At 39.4% G+C, this 19201-nt stretch overlaps 5 protein-coding genes and 1 long non-coding RNA gene across 6 annotated transcripts; 5 read left to right on the forward strand and 1 right to left on the reverse strand.

Moving 5' to 3' along the window:
* The first annotated feature begins 3173 nt into the window (after positions 1 to 3173).
* Positions 3174 to 3806, forward strand: LOC124630835 (cuticle protein 18.6-like). The gene is made up of 4 exons (XM_047164855.1): positions 3174 to 3182; positions 3259 to 3405; positions 3483 to 3649; positions 3737 to 3806. The coding sequence occupies exons 1-4, from the start codon at positions 3174 to 3176 to the stop codon at positions 3804 to 3806; spliced, it is 393 nt and encodes a 130-aa protein (XP_047020811.1).
* A 3277-nt stretch (positions 3807 to 7083) lies between these two features.
* Positions 7084 to 7641, forward strand: LOC124630834 (cuticle protein 19-like). Its single transcript, XM_047164854.1, has 3 exons — positions 7084 to 7239; positions 7330 to 7496; positions 7572 to 7641. Exons 1-3 carry the CDS (start codon positions 7084 to 7086, stop codon positions 7639 to 7641), a joined length of 393 nt encoding a protein of 130 aa, XP_047020810.1.
* Positions 7642 to 8176: 535 nt separating this feature from the next.
* Positions 8177 to 9851, forward strand: LOC124630628 (histidine-rich glycoprotein-like). Its single transcript, XM_047164591.1, has 4 exons — positions 8177 to 8188; positions 8612 to 8908; positions 9331 to 9497; positions 9794 to 9851. Exons 1-4 carry the CDS (start codon positions 8177 to 8179, stop codon positions 9849 to 9851), a joined length of 534 nt encoding a protein of 177 aa, XP_047020547.1.
* A 431-nt stretch (positions 9852 to 10282) lies between these two features.
* On the reverse strand, positions 10283 to 10981 carry LOC124630630 (cuticle protein 19-like). Its single transcript, XM_047164596.1, has 4 exons — positions 10970 to 10981; positions 10696 to 10833; positions 10437 to 10603; positions 10283 to 10352 (listed from the first exon to the last, which is right to left on the reverse strand). The coding sequence occupies exons 1-4, from the start codon at positions 10979 to 10981 to the stop codon at positions 10283 to 10285; spliced, it is 387 nt and encodes a 128-aa protein (XP_047020552.1).
* Positions 10982 to 11968: 987 nt separating this feature from the next.
* LOC124630631 (cuticle protein 19-like) lies at positions 11969 to 12518 on the forward strand. The gene is made up of 3 exons (XM_047164597.1): positions 11969 to 12106; positions 12197 to 12363; positions 12449 to 12518. The coding sequence occupies exons 1-3, from the start codon at positions 11969 to 11971 to the stop codon at positions 12516 to 12518; spliced, it is 375 nt and encodes a 124-aa protein (XP_047020553.1).
* Positions 12519 to 17130: 4612 nt separating this feature from the next.
* On the forward strand, positions 17131 to 18312 carry LOC124630842. Its single transcript, XR_006984454.1, has 2 exons — positions 17131 to 17306; positions 17403 to 18312. It is a non-coding gene; the product is annotated as an uncharacterized LOC124630842 (long non-coding RNA).
* The last annotated feature ends 889 nt before the right edge of the window (positions 18313 to 19201 follow it).

The raw sequence follows: 19201 nt of genomic DNA on the forward strand, positions 1-19201 counted from the left end.
CCAGAGACATGCTTACTTTCAACTTCTGATCGCAAATACACTGTTCACGATTACGAACAGTCTCAGTAAGACCCGAGCCAAGTCTAAAAACCCTAAAAAACACCTTTTATATAAAACTACGTTTGATATCATTTAATCACAAAGACAGAATTGTTCTCTGTTGCAAATCCTATCCACCTATATCCTATCCTAATCCAGAATGCATTGCAGGTGTGCATTGCACAAAAACCAATGGTATCCTATTCGAGAAGTCAAAAGAGTTGACCTGCCAACGTCAGCTTCTGCGCTAAGCAAGTGTTCTTAATAGTACCATCAGAATTACATTCATCGTTGAATGAGGTGAATAAATTTTCAGAAAACACAATAACAGTAGGAGCCAAAGCGTATGATCGCTTCATAGAGCTCTGATTGGCCCCAGGTGACCAAGTCAGGTCTGATTTGTTCGTTCATCAGATCTTTGAAAGTGTTTCGGTGGATACTTACTGTCGTCCTGTTTACGTGTGACACAAAATATGGTATATAAACGTCCTCCGCAAGAGCGAAATTTTCCCGGTGTGCGGTAGTGACGCACAGTATACAACACTTATGTTTCTTTTGATTTGCTGGCTCCACCAAGAAATGACAAATTGCGAGCGTACATTCTGAAAATCTTGGCAAAACTACAGGTTTCAAGTACGAACACATGAAGTGGACTCACAGATACGTACATTTTGCCTATTCGTGAACTAATGCAAACATTTCGGTGGAGTCCCGGCTTAGGCCTCCCCCACATTAGGCGTGCGCAATCCTCGGGCGTGTGAGTAGCGCAGGGGCCGCGCGTGCGTCGCGAGCGCGTTGCGTGAGCGTCGCGTTTTGTTGCCCTGCGGCATTTGCAGCGCGCTCGCGGCGCGCACGCGCCGCTCTCCTTGACGTTTAACTGCTAAGGCGTTTAGCGGGCGGCGGGGATAGCAGGCGAAGGGGTAAGAACGCAACTCGAGCGCCGCGTGCTCGCCGCGAGCGCGTCGCTTGCACTCTTCACACATGCCGCAGGGCAGTAAAACGCGACGTTCACACGCCCGAGGATCGCGCACGCCTAATGTGGGGTCAGCCTTACCATGAGTAAGTGAAACTATCCTACCCTATGCGCCTGCAGATGATGATGACTCATTTTATCATCCATCCAGCTATTCCCCAACTATGTTGGTGTTGGCTTCCAGTCACCGAATCTGTTTTAGTACCAATATGTTGCTTGGAGCGACTACCTATCTACAATCCAGTCAACTACACAAGACGATATCCATATTATAGTAAGACTGACAGACTTTCTGGCTTCTGATTAGTTGCAGCAGCTGCAGAAAATGTACAAATGACAGCTTTATCAGACTCAAAGCATGTAGACATAGATTATAGCTGTTTCCTGTGAAAATTACTTACGCACCATACGTAATAATTTTCCAAATTGGCTGAACAACGTCACAAACTTTACTTCTTTTGTTTAGAAAAATGGTCACATCCACAACACAACCTTGATCAATGAATCTATGCGACTGCGAAGTGCTAATCCTAATTATACTGTCACGTGAAAGAATGCACCTACGGGATAAGTAGTATTTTGACGATTCTATATTGCCCACGCAGACGAAGTTGCGGGCAACAGCTAGTGTTTAAATAAAACATTCGATACTCCTAATTATATCTCTGCTTTACTCATGATGTTGTAAATTATGTAAACGAAAGAAGACTGCTGTGGCCAAACAGGTATTTTTTTTACAATTCGTGATAGAATATCATAAAGTATATGTGATAGGATTTAATGTGATTAGATACGATATAGCCGATATATCATTAGATACTTTGCCTACACTAACTGCTCAATAATTAGGTACTGAATAAAATATTATGTACTTCTTCAGACACTAGAAGAAGAAGAAGAGCTTCTTGGCAAGATGGCACAGGTTAGTCTTGAGTTCGGACTTAAGATAAACCGGAATAAAACAAAGATGATGATTGTCGACCGCATGAATAACAATTCTCCAGAAATTACAAAAATTGCAAATTGTGATGTGGTGCAATCGTACATTTATCTGGGGGCCTTAATAGCGAACAACGGTGGATGTATCGACGAAGTCAAAAGGCGTATGGCGATCTCCAGATCTGCAATGGACAAGCTGAGGAAAATATGGAGGAATCGCAACATTTTTAGAGCCACAAAGATCCGACTAGTACGGACACTCGTATTCCCCATATTCCTGTATGCTGCAGAAACGTGGACCCTTCGAGAGGTAGAGAGGAAGAAGATAGACGCCCTAGAGATGTGGTGCTGGAGAAGAATGCTCGGAGTATCGTGGACTGAATTTCGTACCAACGAATCTATACTTCGAGAACTAGGCATCAAGCAACGTCTATCGTCTTTGGTACAGTCTCGTATCCTCAGCTATTTTGGTCACGTATGCCGCCGAGGGGAGGTGGCTATTGAGCGACTTGTGGTTCAGAGCAGGGTTGAGGGTACCAGGCCACGAGGAAGATCGCCTATGAGGTGGACTGACCAGATAAAAGCGGCAGTAAATGGCTCATCGTCACTCTACGAATGCACGAGGAAGGCGGCCATCAGAGAGGAGTGGCGGCGGGTTGTAAAGCTTGCCACCAACACCTGAAGTGATGACCACGACCACTCTGTCAAGAGTGATAACGACAAAGAATTGAATCAGACACTAGAAAGTTTGACAACCAATCGTATAAAGGAGTTCCTCAGGGTTGAATAGGTCAGATAGGCACTCGCCCCATTGTACTCAGCTGCATCGGTTAGTCTGGAAGCCGATCCTAACATAGTTGAAAAAATTTTTTTAGTTTTGTACTATGCAGTTAACATAAATGTTTTTATCGTAACGTAAAAGAGTGTAAAAGTAATATTTATTTTATACGTAGACATAGATTTAGAAATTATTAATTAATTGTCACCGCTCCTACATTTCTTCGATTGATATTGAAAGTTAATTCAGCTTTTACTTCGATTTACTGTATTCTCATAAGTGAAGGACAGTCCAATTATTTTTAAGTTAAACTGGTATTTCGAGAGTATTGCGATAAACTGTCTCTTAGTCCCTTTAATAATGTGTATAAAAGACAAATTGAACATTGGGATATTATCAGTCAGTACTCAGTACCACAAGAGTAAATAACAAAAACTATTCAAAATGTACAAGGTAAAGAAACATCGGCCTCGCAATTTGATATTATAGACAAAATAAAAAATATCATTAATACTCCTTATCCTTGCAGATCTTTCTAGTTGCCGCTTTGGTTGCAATGGTGTCCGCCCGACCACAAGAAGGCCATGGTCATGACCACCACCACGGCCACGCCTCCTCATCACAGAGCATCAAGCAGTACCACGGAAAAGCCACAGAGAAACACGTCGAGTATTATGTATGCTTTAACAATCTTAACATGACTAATTTCTGTATAAGTTATATTATAGGTAACTAACCATCATATTTCCACAGTCTCACCCTAAGTACGAGTTCGCGTACAAAGTGGTGGACCGTCACACCGGCGACAAGAAATCTCAGCACGAGTCTCGTGACGGTCACGTCGTGAAGGGCGTGTACAGTCTGCATCAACCCGACGGCACCGTCAGGATCGTCGAGTACCATGCTGACAAGAAGACTGGGTAAGAGTAATCAATGATCATTTGATGTTAAACCCATTGAAGTTTATGGAGAGGATTCGTTTTACTCACTGATAATCTTATTTACAGATTCAACGCCAACGTGAAGTACGAGGGTCACTCTAAACACATCGTCCCTGAACACCATCATCACCACTGATTCATCACAGCAATAGTAAAATTTTTCTTTATTGTTGTAAATTTACTTTTAATCGTTTTTTTATGATTGTTATGTTTTGTAAATAATAAATATATTACTCCACCTATCTCCGTCTAATTTTTTTGAACATTGATTTTACACGCCTACTTTTATATTGAAGACGTCAACAACGATTTTTATTTCATAGCAGAAATAAGAACTACTAAATAACCTCAGATAAAAGGTTTTTACAAACAAAAAAAACCGGCCAAATGCGAGTCGGACTCGCGCACGAAGGGTTCCGTACCATTATTTATAAAACGGACAAAAAAATCACGTTTGTTGTATGGGAGCCCCCTAAAATATTTATTTAATTCTAGTTTTCAGTTTCTAGTTTCATTTGTTGTTATAGCGGCGATAAAAATACATCATCTGTGAAAAGTTCAGCTCTCTAACTATCACGGTTCATACAGCCTGGTGACAGACGGACGGACGGACAGAGGAGCGAAAACAATAGGGTCCCGTTTTACCCTTTGGGTACGGAACCCTAAAAATGAAGGTGGAATTTAGTTTTTTGCACTTTAAAAATAATATTCAGATTTGCCAGGATACGTTGCCCGTAGTAAAAACAGTCGGTTATACCACCTTTTTTTTTTTTTTTAACGCCGTCAAAAATCATCAAATGACCCCTCCCGCTGTGGGTTAGCAGCGGTGAGGGAGTGTCAGACTCTTACTGACTAAAAACCGTCGTGTTCCGTCCCGCAGCCCCGGCAGACCTTGGCCCTGCTGGGCCCCGCTGCGGTTGCTGACATCTCTTTGAGGAGCGTGTGGAACAACGCGCGCCGTCGACACGGGTCTGTCGTCTAAGCAGACAGAGGGACGATGAGCCACCCGAACTCATCGCCCACAGACCCACGCCTACGGTGGCCGGGAGTCATCACGCGACACCCGGCGCCCATGGTGTCTACCTGGTCCAGCGCGGCGGCCGGAATGAGAGGTGCGAACTCTCTGGCGTTCCGCCTCCTCCTTCTCGAGCATGACCGCTTCGCAGAAGGAGGCGACGGCATCCCATTCCCTCTCGCCCCGGACCATGGCCTGAACCAGGGCCGGACGCGAGAGGTCGCCGCCGCCCAAAGCCTCGACGAGGACCCGGCGGTGCCCTTCCCATGCGGGGCACACCTGGACTGTGTGGTCCACCGTGTCCTCGGGGCTGTCCGCACAATGGTGACACCCGGGCGCCTCCTCACGACCGATGTGGTGCAGGTACCTCCCGAAACAACCGTGTCTGGTGAGGACCTGCGTCACGCGGTACGTGAGGGCGCCATGACTCCTCCCGAGCCACTCCTCAAAGAGGGGACTTACCACCACGATGGTGGCGTGCCCTCGGTTATACCACCTTTAAACAGAACAAAAGCCATTGTTCGAAATATTACTAACTGTTTGTCTAAATGATTTCAGCCGTGTATAACACGCTTTTATTAGGTCGACCGGTATGTAATGGAATCTAAGGTAACTATAACTTAAGCTCTTCCAAGTATCGAAGCGTCGTGAAAATTTACAGCTGTGCCTATGTAGTTTTGATGACAATACAATAATGTCAATAATGCATACTGGACATACTAATCTAATTATGGAGCCGGAAGATATGAACTGGAACTTAACATGGAACATCGTATGATAGCTGTGGTTGGATTTGTTAGAAAAGTCTGTGGTTTGAACTTTGATCACGATTAGGTTACAGGCCTATTGATGAAGCCGCATTTTTTTTTGCTTTGTTTTTGTTTTCATAAATGCATGTAGCATTTATGAAAACGTGTATTCTAGTGATTTTAATAATATAATATCATGATCACAACTGGAACAACCAATATGAGATCAATTCGAATAAAACAAAAATAATGTACAGGTAATATTGCGCAAGCGTTCGTGATTAACGCTCGATCCTTCTCCATGTGAGAGGAGGCCTGTGCCCAGCAGTGGGACAATAAATAGGCTGTAACTACAACTAATCTACATGTATTAAAAGTGACTTGAATCTTTCCCGAACCTTTAACATAAATTAGTGATATGATAATGACTGGAATATATGTACCTACATAACAAAAACAATTTAGAACCACTCCTATTGGATGCTTGTATATCAGATACCTTGTCATTGGAAAATAATATAATGAAAAAAAAAAATACATTGCTTTCTAGGTTTATTTACGTGTTCTATACATTCACGAATACGGGACATATGTATGATTACGATACATCTTCATCAATAACTGTGTTATTGCATGTACACTGGGTATAACTGGGTAATCTTTTTTCAAATATCAATTTTAATTTGAGTTAAATCATTTATATTTGAAAAAAGAAATGCACTTACTAGACACCGTTCAACATGTGAATGAAACTGAATGAGTAAACAATCGAATTGAGAACCGCCTTTTTTGAAGTCGGTTAAAAATAGTACACAGTGATTATGCGTTAATTTATGCCATGGTGGTACCATTCGTATCTTACCTGCATATTACGTCGAAATTCAAATAAATAAGTAAAAAAGTAAAGTATGATAGAAAAAAAACCACTATGAAAAGTCTGTAAAATTCTATCAAAATATAATGCATAAGTATGTTTGTTTGAGTATTGAGTAAAATTTTGTATTGAGAGAGTTGGGACTCCTAGCTTAGCCTAGACAGCTCCTAGACAGTATAAGGATTTCTGTCCGTGCGAAATATGTAGCTCGCCTGGAACGCTGTGAAAAGACGGAGAAATGGCAAGAATCTTATTGTGAAAAATGCATAGACAAAATAATTTTATTACGAGATTTAAATTTTATTTGAGTTATTATCAAAAATATTTGTACTTTATACTAATTATAGACACCTGGTGTGAGTAGGTGCTTCCTACTCAGATTTTTGTCAAAATGTAGGACAAAAAACGGTTAAAAAATTTTGGCGAATGCCATTGCCCTCTCGTAAAGAAAGAAGTTTATTAATATTAAAACAATTCAAGGTTAACTTTCCGGAGCAAGTTATATTCGGTAAACTGGTTTTCCATAAATTTTAACGTATTGCAAAAACTGTCTCACTGTCCCTTTAGTAAAATTGTATAAAAAGAAAAATTAAGTACTGGGGTGATATCAGTCATCATTCAGTACTCCAAGAGTTAAGAATACAATTATAACAAAATGTACAAGGTATTACAAACTTAAATAATATTGAATTTCATATTTCTGTTTTAATTCTTTTGTGGAAGCGTCCCCACATTTTATTAACATTAACAAAATATTAAGCAATTTAATTTTATTATGAAACAGATCTTCCTAGTTGCTGCTGTTCTCGCGGTTGCCGTAGCGCGGCCTCAAGAAGGCCATGGTCACGACCACCATCACGGCCACGCCTCCTCCTCACAGAGCATCAAGCAGTACCATGGAAAAGCCACTGAGAAACACGTCGAGTACTATGTAATGGCGATTCTCAAATCTTAACATTTAAATCCATATTTTCTATGATTTATTTATAACATAGGTAACTAAACGCCATATTTCCCACAGTCTCACCCTAAGTACGAGTTCGCGTACAAAGTGGTGGACCCTCACACCGGCGACAAGAAATCTCAGCACGAGTCTCGTGACGGTCACGTCGTGAAGGGCGTGTACAGTCTGCATCAACCCGACGGCACCGTCAGGATCGTCGAATACCATGCTGACAAGAAGACTGGGTGTGTGGAGTGACATAAGAAATAATAATTTGCCTTAGTAACTGGTAATTAATACATTGTTTTTCATGTTTACAGATTCAACGCCAACGTGAAGATCGAGGGTCATGCCGTGCACATTGTTCCTGAACACCACCACCACCACTGATTCTTTAGTTTTACATAAATGTTACTGCTATGTCTAAGTCTGTTATGTGTATCGTTAAGATGTTGAATATTTAATAAACAATCGTCATTTTACTTATGTAATCGTTTTAATGTTTTCAATCATATTTAGACCCTCGATTTTGTGCTAGCTTAAAGCAAGCACTATATTAAATTTGAAATAATTTGCAAATAGTCAACGTCAATTATCAACCATACACAAATATACCTTATCATATATAAATAGGAAGACACTTCGTTCAGAATATGTCATGTAGTTGGATTATTTTGTAGTGACACAAAATCAAATGTAAGATAAAATCTAGGCATTGCTCATAAGCATTTCAGTTCATGCATTTACGAAAGTATTACAAACACTAGAGCGTTTCGTGTACCATTTCACCAAAATTGCTACTTTTATAATGAAATCAGTCTAGCTTTGATTACTTTTACGTTACTCATATAAAAGACCGTTGTTTTAGAGATTAGGTATCAGTTTATTTTTGAATTTACATTAAACAACAACTTTTGGAAACAAAATGGTGTTCAAGGTAAATAAACAAATTAAAAGATTTATACGGTGAAAGTGAAATGTCTAGTGAAGTGCGTGTGTCGAAATCATTAATTTCTTAGTGATCAGAACAGTGTTTTGGATTATTCAGAATACCTGATTGCTTATATTCTTGAAAATCTTCATAGACCAGTTCAGTTTCAATGTGACTTCATTCTGCCTAGCGTTGAATATTTTACATCAAACAACTACTGGCATATATAATCACAACAAATTTAAAACCTGTTACTCTGTAGCATAATATCAATTTTCTGAGAATGTATGATAAGTACCAGTCTACCTTTGGGAGCTTAGCTTAAAAACAACATTAAGGTTAACTAAGGCTGCGACCCCTTCTAAAAACATAATGGTTCCACTATATCTTCATTCACCATTCTTATCAAAATCGTTTGTTACATTCAAGGTGCTGTGTGTCCTCACCCTTCTGGCTGTGGTCGCAAACTCGAAGACTGTCCATGAGCATGCATTTTCATCACAACATATATCCCGACACGACGGTCCGGCCCAAAAGGTTTACATCCATGAGCATGTCGAAGAAAAGCATGAGAAGAAGCACGAAGCACCAAAGCATGAGCATCATAAGCATGAACATCATAAGAAAGAGGAACACCATAAGAAAGAAGAACATCACAAAAAAGAAGAACCAAAGAAGGAAGAGCATAAGAAAGAGACGCATCATCACAAACATGTCGACTATTATGTAAGTATAGACAAATAAATGGTTTAAAATGGCTTGAAGTATACGCATTAAGTACATACGAGGCATCTGCCTCCAACGCTGAGTCCAATTATCTTGCTGTAAAAGTAAAAATTCGCTTCCCTTGGGAAATGCTGCGCGTATCGGAATAAAATATAGACCATGATACTCCGGGACAGTGTAGCTTTCCAACCGTGAAAAATTGAAATGTTGAAAAATATGTAGCATTCTACAACAACTGTTAATTAGTCATTTATCGTGGTGAAAGAATTTAAAAAATCGGTCCATTCGTTTTTGAGTTTATCCATTACAAACAAACAATATATTTTTACTTCCCTATAATATTAGTACAAATTATGTAAATCTACATAATTGTTTTAAGAACTCCGTAGATTACCCACTCACCAATTTATTTCGTTTACTAGGCTCATCCCAAATACAAGTTCGAGTACAAAGTAGAGGACCACCACACGGGAGACAAGAAGTCACACCATGAGCATCGGGATGGAGACTCCGTGAAGGGCTACTATGAGCTGCACGAACCTGATGGCTCTGTCAGACATGTTGAGTACCACGCCGATAAGCATAGTGGGTGAGTAGACTGAGTTTGTCACAAAGTTCACTTCATTGCTAGATACAGAAATGTGTTTGAATTAAAAGCACAATAATTAAAGTACAGTGTAGACAACTTAAAGTGGATAAGCGGCATGACCTACAAAGCATTTGCTTTTGTGGATATGGTTTTCACATTGATTGAATAAAACCATATTGTGTTGGGAATGCAAAACTATTTACTAAGAGCTATATATCCTGTATACAAAAGATTCTAAGTAGATTTAATGGTTGAACACTTCTAATAAGGTGTATCTTATTATATTTTTTTTCCAGTTTCCACGCATCGGTGAAACATAGCACCCATCACATAGTGCCGAAGAAGCATCATTGAAATGATTGTAAATAACTTATTTAGTATTAATGTATACTCGTTAGTTATCCTGTGATAATATAATTGTTATAAGTTACTTTACGATTGTTAAATAGTATAAGTTACCGAATAAAATGTTCCTATCGAAATACATTGTTTGATTTTTATTTTTGACTTTTTTTTTGTAACGTATTCTTAATGCGTGTTCACCAGAATAACAATAAGAGTCAGAGTTTCTTTCAAATTAATTCAAAAGATATACGAAATTAAAATAATGACATCTTATAATTACGGTATTTAGATTTAGGGATCACTCGATCACCGAAACAAGTACTTTTTTATTTAAAAAAAAATACATTTTTTACTTCATTCTTATTTAATCCTAGTAACTATTATTGCGTAACATAACAAAAACCTACTTAAAATTAGGGTCGTATGATTTGGTTTAACAATCAATGGTGGTGATGATGTTCAGGAACAATGTGCACGGCGTGACCCTCGTACTTCACGTTGGCGTTGAATCTGTAAAGATAGAAGGGATTTTGAGCAAAGCAATCCTTAAAAAAATTTACAGTTTTAGATATATCCACGAGTATGGTTACTCACTCGGTCTTCTTGTCAGCATGGTACTCCACGATCCTGACGGTGCCGTCGGGTTGATGCAGACTGTACACGCCCTTTACGACGTGACCGTTACGAGACTCGTGCTGAGATTTCTTGTCGCCGGTGTGAGGGTCCACCACTTTGTACGCGAACTCGTACTTAGGGTGAGACTGTGGGAAATAAAGTCATTAGTTATGTCAACTCGTAGCCAGATAAAAACATGAAAGATTGTTGACTTATAATACGTAGGAGATTGTCATACATAGTACTCGACGTGTTTCTCTGTGGCTTTGCCGTGGTGCTGCTTGATACTCTGTGATGATGAGGCGTGGCCGTGTTGTTCGTGGTGGTGGTGGTCCTGTGCAGCGACCGCCGCTACGGCTACCGTGGTGAGGAGGATCTAACGATTAAGATTACGTTGTTAATATTGTTCAAATCCATATACTGTACGGGATGGATATTTTCAGCCATTTTTGTCTATATTTCTTAGGTGGTAAGTGTCATCACATCTTAGCACCTAATTTATGGAAACTCACCTTGATAAACATTTTTTGTTTTATTGTTTATTCGTCGAGAGGCAGGTGATAAGTGATTTTTGATAAAGAAATTCACGATTTTATAAACAGTTGAAAAATCAAGTTTAAGATAAAAACCTGAAATCTGAACATACTTTTTATTATAAAACGCGTTTTAAGCTAAACTTGCTGTATTTGTCAACACTGATTTAAAGGCCTCGTGTGATGTCCTAAATGTTTTTAAGCTTTTACATCTTAAATAAAAGACTTTTTTTATATGAGTTATATTTAATATGGATATCCCATGAATATTAACTGGAGACCGGTTCAATACATAGGCTATAATTTTATTCACGCTTTCACAGTACGAGGGATGAGCAATGGTGCATTATTTCTGTTAATCTTTCTGTAACAGCGTGTGATACAATAACACATATTTGAAGGATTTGCATAAATACATAAATATCAAGAATCTGCCCTGATTCTTTCTTAAGATTCTGCAGGGCTTAAAGACGGGGATGTCATTAATTCATTACATTTTGGAAATTGATCAACGTAAGACTCACTTTTTATTTCTATAGGTAGTGACCATTTTAGATTCAATTATATAAGATAAACTAAGTATATCAGCAGAAATATGTTAACATATCGGGTTACTGGAGTAAAGAAAGTTACTTTTACACATGCAATCGTAAACTTACTACCGTTTTCAAGGATATCAAGGTCCCGCACATAAACGGTTTGGAACATTTCTTGTATCGTTTTAATTTATTGACTACTTATAAAACTTGATTTCAGACTTACATATAAAATATCCAGCACCCTTTGCTGAATTATCAGTTACCTCTGTATTTTTAAAGTAAACAAACGTTTAAAAAATAACAAAATGTTTGCCAAGGTATTCACTTTTAATTTTGTTAATTGAATAATATATTAAACATTTTTATCATCTTCATTGTCATCCCTTGATTGACTTTTCCTAATATATCATGTACGTTTGTACAGATTCTTCTTATCACAATGGTAGTAGCTATGGTCGCGGCACAAGACTACCACTATCACCACGGACACCACGAGGAACACCACGGCCACGCCTCCTCCTCACAGAGCATCAAGCAGCACCACGGCAAAGCCACTGAGAAACACGTCGAGTACTATGTAATGTTGATTCTCAAATCTTAACATTTAAATCCATGTTTTCTATGATTTATTTATAACATAGGTAACTAACCACTACATTTCCTACAGTCTCACCCTAAGTACGAGTTCGCGTACAAAGTAGTGGACCCTCACACCGGCGACAAGAAATCTCAGCACGAGTCTCGTGACGGTCACGTCGTGAAGGGCGTGTACAGTCTGCATCAACCCGACGGCACCCTCAGGATCGTCGAGTACCATGCTGACAAGAAGACTGGGTGAGTAACCATAGTTGTAGATAAATCTAAAACTGATAATTTTTTTAAGAAAAAGCTTTGCTCAATATCTCTTTTATCTTCACAGATTCAACGCCAACGTGAAGTACGAGGGTCACGCCGTACACATTGTTCCTGAACATCATCACCACCACTGATTCAAGTCTAGTCTAAAGCAATTTAGTTTTTACCGCTGTTGATATTATTGTTATGAATTATTGTAATGTGTTTGTATAAAAGCAGAATAAACGTGATATCTTAACCTTCTTTTTTAACATGATTTAGAAAGAAAAAAATATTTATTGTAACTAATTCGCATCTATGACTAAAAAAAAATACTCATAATACGATTCCTAAAACATACATATAAAACTGGACAAGTACGAGTCGGACTCGCTCACGAAGGGTCCCGTACCATTATTTATAAACCGGACAAAAAATCACGTTTGTTATATGGGATAAATATTTTGGGGGGGCCCCAAAATATTTATTTTAGTTTTCAGTATGTGTTGTCATCATCTGTGAAAATTCCAGCTCTCTCACTATCACGGTTCATGAGATACAGCCTGGTGACAGACGGACGAACGGACGGACAGAGGAGCGAAAACAATAGGGTCCCGTTTTACCCTTTGGGTACGGAACCCTAAAAAGGATGACCCAGGTTACAAAAAAGTACATTTATAATTTGTTATAACTTTTTTCTGCAACACTATAATCATAAAAAAAATCGGTAAAAAAAACTTTTAAGTTAAACGGTTTTATCTTATGTGTACTGAAAACTAGAAAATAAAAAAATAGTTACTTACCTGTCAACCTACGTAGGTGGTCCCGGTCATATTAGACTAAAATAAAAACGTGGGGCCCATTAACTATTGCTGTAGTACTTTCTTCTAGAGGTATAATAGGTGTGGATTGCATCGACTTACTATAATCGTAACTGGAGATTTTGACAATCAATAATCAGCCGTAGCGGCTTCACCAGCGAACGCCGAGCTCATGATCTACCAAAGTATAACGATATGCTTTGCCATAGGTAGGATTTCACAGGGGCCCCACGTTTTTATTTTAGTTTAATATGACCGGGACCACCTACGTAGGTTGACAGGTAAGTAACTATTTTTTTATTTTCTAGTTTTCAGTACACATAAGATAAAACCGTTTAACTTAAAAGTTTTTTTTACCGATTTTTTATTTTCTAGTTTTTAGTATTTAATGAAAATGCCTACCGAATATTCCTCATTCTATCTAATTCATTTAGTGCATCATTATTTATTTATTTATTTAAACTTTATGCAACAAAAATATTACATAGGCGGACTTAATGCCATAGGCATTCTTTCCAGTCAACCTTAGGGTGATGCAGAGAAAAACATGGTAGGTGCATTAGAAAATAAAACACTAAATACTAATTAAATACAACAATATTAATACAAATAACAATAAATACATACATACATACATATATACATATAATATACCAATAAATTATTGTGATGATGATTCTGCCAACGATTTCTTAAGCAAGTACTTCCGCACAGCACTCTTGAAAGATTGTTTGCTGAGTGACTTCCTGGTTTCTAAGGGCAGCGCATTCCACAGAAGAATAGCTTGAATGTGAAAAGAAGAGTGGATAGTGTCAGAGGTATGAGAAGGACAGTGAAGAAGAAGATTGTGAGAAGAGCGAAGATTTTTGGAATGACCGGAGCAACGGTATTGAAAATGAGGAATTAGATACGAGGGGGGAGTAGGAGAGTTAAGTAAAGAGTAAAGGGTCGTCAAGGCACGCATCGATCTTCTCTGACGAATGGACATCCATTTCAATTGCGTCCTATACTCAGAAACATGATCGTACTTCCGCAGGTTGAAGACGAATCTTATGCAGTTGTTGATGAGTCGATCAAGTTTGTTGAGCAAGTCCGCATTGAGGTCGAAGTAACACACGTCACCATAGTCGATAATAGGAAATATTAGGGACTGCACAAGCATTGCTTTGGTTTTCGGCGGCAAAAAGTTTCTTAACCGATTTAGATGACGTAAGGTTCCAATTACACGCTTACTCACACTAGCGACCTGAGTTTGCCAACTAAGCGTACTGTCCATATAAAGACCCAGGTTCTTCACATTGAGGCTAAGCGGAACAACAACATCGTTTAGGATAATCGGACGACAGTTCGTAATATCCACCTTACTTACCATACGAGGACTACCCACGACTATGGCTTGACACTTAGAAGGATTTACTGACACCCCGAATTGGTTAGACCATCGATTAATAACCGACAAATCTACATTCAGTTTGTCAATGGCTATATGCAGATCCTCAGGCCGAGCCTGAGTGTAAAGCTGAAGATCGTCGGCATACAAATGATACGCACACTGAAGGTTAGGAGTAATGAAGTTAATAAAGATAGAAAATAATAGTGGAGAAAGAATACCGCCTTGTGGGACACCAGCCACTAGATCACGCCAATTAGACAATGTCTCATCAACTCGAACAGCTTGCTGGCGCCCACGAAGATAAGATGAGAACCATTCCAGAGCCTTGGGTGAAATCATAAGATGGGAAAGGATAGATTCTAGGATATCATGACTGACGGCATTAAAGGCATTAGAGAAATCAATAAGGACCAAAGCTGTAACTTTGGTGTCCTGAATCCCCTCCCTAATGTCACCAGTCACTTTGAGAAGTGCCGAAGCAGTGCTGTGTCCTGGCCTGAACCCAGATTGCAACGGGCTAATAAGGTTGTGTAAGTGGATGAAGCTCGACAGTTGCTTATGGACGCAGGCCTCCAACACTTTTGAAAGGAAAGGAAGGATTGAAATTGGTCTAAAATGGGTGGGGAGGGATGGATTTGCAATTTTGGGAAGGGGACGGACGTAAGCATAACGCCACAAGGAAGGGAATTGACCCGAGTATAAGGAGTAGTTAATTATATCAGTGATGGATGGGAGTATATACTCAAGGATCGGGATGACCATACTACGACTGATATCGTCATAGCCCACGGCCTTGGACTTTATCGAAAGGATGATCTTTTTGATATCACCCGCAGACACCGGAGAAAAATCAAAGATATCAGTGCAAGGATGTGGAAGGCTGGCAATAAAGTTTACCGTCTGACGAGTGGTTTGACGATCCAAACTAAAAGTGGTAGAGAAATGGCAATTGATCTCATCTAAACCAATCGTATTAGGCAACTCTGACTGACGTGACTTACCGATACCTAGTGAGCCAAGGAACTTCCAGATATCGGCTGCGGAGCTAGACGTAATATTATCGAGAATGTGGCGGCGTTTAGCATTACGTATCATCTGGTTACAACGATTTCTTGCTGTTTTGAACAGAACCCAATTCTCCTCTGACCGATCCTTTTTAAACCTGCGAAAGGCCCGATTTCTCCGTCTCATCGCCATACGTACTCCTCTCGACATCCATGGAGCTGGCGGACGCTTAACTCTCACCGACTTAACTGGTGCATGAATGTCATAGAGATTTTGCAATAACCGGTTCAGCGTCGCTACTTTATCATCGACAGAGGAGGCGTTGGCTACTTCAGCTTCCCACTCAAGTCTCGAAGCGTCCTCGCGTAACCTATCCACATTCATTTTTGCAAAACAACGCATGTGCAGAACCTTAGGAGTAGGTTTTGGAGGCTTTAGGAGATAGGATAAATGAATCAAGTCATGGTGGGAAAAACAAGGAGCAGGATATTGGGCATGTGAAGAGACAAGGGAAGGGTCGGAGGTAATCATTAAGTCTAGCCAAGTATCATCACCTGCAATATTGCAGTGAGTAGGTTGGAGTGGTAGAACATGAAGACTGGCAGACTCAATGATATGAAGGAGTTTACGGGAACGATGGGAAGAGGACAAAAGGTTGGTGTTGAAATCACCCATGATGACGTGATGTTCATACTCAGACCCTATGGATTCCAGAGTCGTCTCAAGGTCAGAAAAGTAGTCTGCTGTAGGAGGACAATAGACCACTCCAATAAGGACCTTGACCCCTTTGACACAAACCTCAAGGAAAATGTACTCGGCAGATGAACAGAAATCAGGGGGTGAGGTGGCACGTATTTTGAATGGCAAGTTACTTTTAAGATAAATGGCAACACCACCACCACCCTTTCCGATCCTATCATTTCTGACGAGCACAAAACCAGGAAGCGAATAGCTGGTGGAAGGGAGATGCGGTTTGAGCCAACTCTCAGAAACCAGGACAACATGAACGTTAGCATCAGAAAATGCTTCGTATAAATCATTATAATGACTAGGCACACTCTGAGCATTTATATGACATATGTTGAGAAAATGTCGGTTGTGCTGACTAAAGGTCAGTCGCAGGTAGTCACCAAGAGTGTCTGTACAGGAGCAAAAGCTTGAGTTTGATAAGTTAGAAGAACTATTGGCAGAATGAAAAGAATCATCATTGGCAGTCATAAGATAAAAAATAAATAAAATATTATATACTATTATAATAGAATATAAACACAAAATAAAATCAAAAAACTAAACTATACAGTAGGGTGACGCAGTACAAAAGTACATCTCTGCACCACCCACCAGCTGTAACAATGCAAGAAAAATCTAAAAAGGCTAAAATTAACTGATGAAAGTACAAGAAAAGGTATGTTTAAGACATTCGGTGAACATTATCAAAATGAAAAATATGCAGGAACAACTCAACGTGCAACGGAACGTACGAACATAACCGAAACGTCAATGTCAATAATGTCAGTGACAGTGATGTGACAGTCAGTAGTAGTGACATATCATAATCTTATTATTGTAAATTGAAGGTGATACTAAAAAACAGATACAGAAGAGAAAAACTAGCAAAAGGCACAACTTTGAAGAGATTGTTGATAGCGAAAAGTATACATATATACATAAAATACTTAAATTGCTTATAAATGTTGCGAACCATATGAAAGCGCTATTGTAAGGTACGTAAACATTGCTTCAAGCACATTAAGAATATACCTTATCAATCAGCCAATAAAAAACTAAACAAATACTAAACACTAAGTACGTTATTCTAGGACTTGCCACGAGCAGCAGATGGCGGTTGCGCAGAACCCTTGGGGTATTTCAGCAGCAATGGATCGAGTTCAGCTTGGGAGGATATTTTGTGACGACTGCCATCAGGAGCTTTGATGTGAATGACTCCTTCTTGGGTCCAAGAAAACCGCATACCGAAATGCAGTCGCGCCTTGCTGAAAACAAGCTGCCTGGTCCGAGTCAGGAACTCCTTAATGGCAATTGAAGATCCCTTCAGTGATGTTTTGGCTCTCCATACTGAAGCTTTCTGACTCACATCAGCAAACCTCACCAATATGGGTCGAGAACGATCCTTATTTGATGTTCCGAGCCGACGACAAATGGTGATGTTATCTCCTGAGATATCTTTGAGAGACAATTTATTATGGAGAGTCTCAAGAATATGGGCTTTGCAGTCCTTCTTGTCATCTTCGGGGATCCCAGTAAAAATAAGTGCCTTCCGTCGACTCCGCATCTCCAACCCGTCAACCAACTTGGAGCATTCCTGTATCTGGTTCTTTAAAAGGCCCAACATAGTAAACACCAACTCACGGAAACCACGAAATTCCTCAGCAAGTTTAGCAATGGTGTTGGACTTCGGGAGACTAGCAGTCTGAATTTGAGCTTCCATCTCCGACATCTTACTCAGGATGAGCTCCTCCAAGTTCTTCTGGGTTGCGTGAACATCAGCCAGTTGTATTTGTGACATATTAGTGCTTGTAGGAAGTGTGTCAAAATTTGTGCAAGTGATCAGCTGGTAGGTGGTATAGTGCAAGTGCTAATATTTACATAACACTTCACCCTCTCTATATAAGTTTTAGCAACTAGTATATTCCTCCAAAAGCAAAGAAATAAATTGCTAACTAATTAAATTAATATTTAATTGATATTTAATTAAGAGCACAGTAAAAACACGTCTTTTATTTTTCGCGCCTACCCACGAAAACCAAAATCATTATTACACGGTCTCTTACCTGAAAATTTATTACAATCCAATTCCTCAATACATAGCCCTTCCAGATACTTTTTTTTGTAACGACCCCAAAAATCATCACATGACCTCTCCTGCTGTGGGTCAGCAGCGGTGAGGGAGTGCCAGACTCTTGACTAAAAATCGTTTTGTTCCGTCGTAGGCCTTTTATGTACCAGGGCCGCGGTAACTCTTTCGAACAATCTCGCAGCCCAGGCAGGCCTTGGCCCTGTTGGGCCCCGCTGGAGTTACTGACAGTTTTCTACTTGTGAAGCCCTTTCATTTGATACCCATATTGATGGGATTGATAAAACCTACGTTGTCCGCCATTTTGTAGCGGCCGCCATCTTGGATTTCAATTTTTTATAGTATATTGTATTCTGCTTGTTGAGCCCTTTCATTTGATACCCATATTGATGGGATTGATAAAATCTACGTTATCCGCCATTTTGTGCCGGCGGCCATATTGGATTTACAATGTTATTGATATTACTATATTGTATTGTCATCGGAATTAAAGGTGTATACAAAATTTCAGATTAATCGGTTGACAGGAAGAGGGTGAAATTTGAATTACTTAATTTGACCCAAGAATAAATAAAACAAACGGGGTGAGCTAAATAAAACCGTTTAATTAAAAAAAAAGGTTTCTTAAACATAACAGCTGTCACACAGCCTATTATTACAAGTGCGGCACCGATTAAGAGTAGATAATACGGTTTTACGAAATATTACAAGTGCGTACTAAAAATTTTACGGCCTATCTTATAAATTGAAATTACCTTGATTACTAACTTTTATTTTCTCTATAAAAGACACGGTTATTCGTGC

Source organism: Helicoverpa zea, chromosome 5, assembly GCF_022581195.2.
Source record: "Helicoverpa zea isolate HzStark_Cry1AcR chromosome 5, ilHelZeax1.1, whole genome shotgun sequence".
In the NCBI taxonomy this organism is placed as follows: domain Eukaryota; kingdom Metazoa; phylum Arthropoda; class Insecta; order Lepidoptera; family Noctuidae; genus Helicoverpa; species Helicoverpa zea.

Coding starts and splice junctions, on each gene's coding strand:
- LOC124630835 (XM_047164855.1), top strand. Junction 3,406..3,482: donor AGAAACACGTCGAGTATTAT/GTATGCTTTAAC, acceptor ATATTTCCACAG/TCTCACCCTAAGTACGAGTT. Junction 3,650..3,736: donor CATGCTGACAAGAAGACTGG/GTAAGAGTAATC, acceptor TCTTATTTACAG/ATTCAACGCCAACGTGAAGT.
- LOC124630834 (XM_047164854.1), top strand. CDS start 7,084: ATGAAACAGATCTTCCTAGTTGCTGCTGTTCTCGCGGTTGCCGTAGCG. Junction 7,240..7,329: donor AGAAACACGTCGAGTACTAT/GTAATGGCGATT, acceptor TATTTCCCACAG/TCTCACCCTAAGTACGAGTT. Junction 7,497..7,571: donor CATGCTGACAAGAAGACTGG/GTGTGTGGAGTG, acceptor TCATGTTTACAG/ATTCAACGCCAACGTGAAGA.
- LOC124630628 (XM_047164591.1), top strand. Junction 8,909..9,330: donor ACAAACATGTCGACTATTAT/GTAAGTATAGAC, acceptor TTCGTTTACTAG/GCTCATCCCAAATACAAGTT. Junction 9,498..9,793: donor CACGCCGATAAGCATAGTGG/GTGAGTAGACTG, acceptor TTTTTTTTCCAG/TTTCCACGCATCGGTGAAAC.
- LOC124630630 (XM_047164596.1), bottom strand. Junction 10,604..10,695: donor AGAAACACGTCGAGTACTAT/GTATGACAATCT, acceptor TATTTCCCACAG/TCTCACCCTAAGTACGAGTT. Junction 10,353..10,436: donor CATGCTGACAAGAAGACCGA/GTGAGTAACCAT, acceptor CTATCTTTACAG/ATTCAACGCCAACGTGAAGT.
- LOC124630631 (XM_047164597.1), top strand. CDS start 11,969: ATGGTAGTAGCTATGGTCGCGGCACAAGACTACCACTATCACCACGGA. Junction 12,107..12,196: donor AGAAACACGTCGAGTACTAT/GTAATGTTGATT, acceptor CATTTCCTACAG/TCTCACCCTAAGTACGAGTT. Junction 12,364..12,448: donor CATGCTGACAAGAAGACTGG/GTGAGTAACCAT, acceptor TTATCTTCACAG/ATTCAACGCCAACGTGAAGT.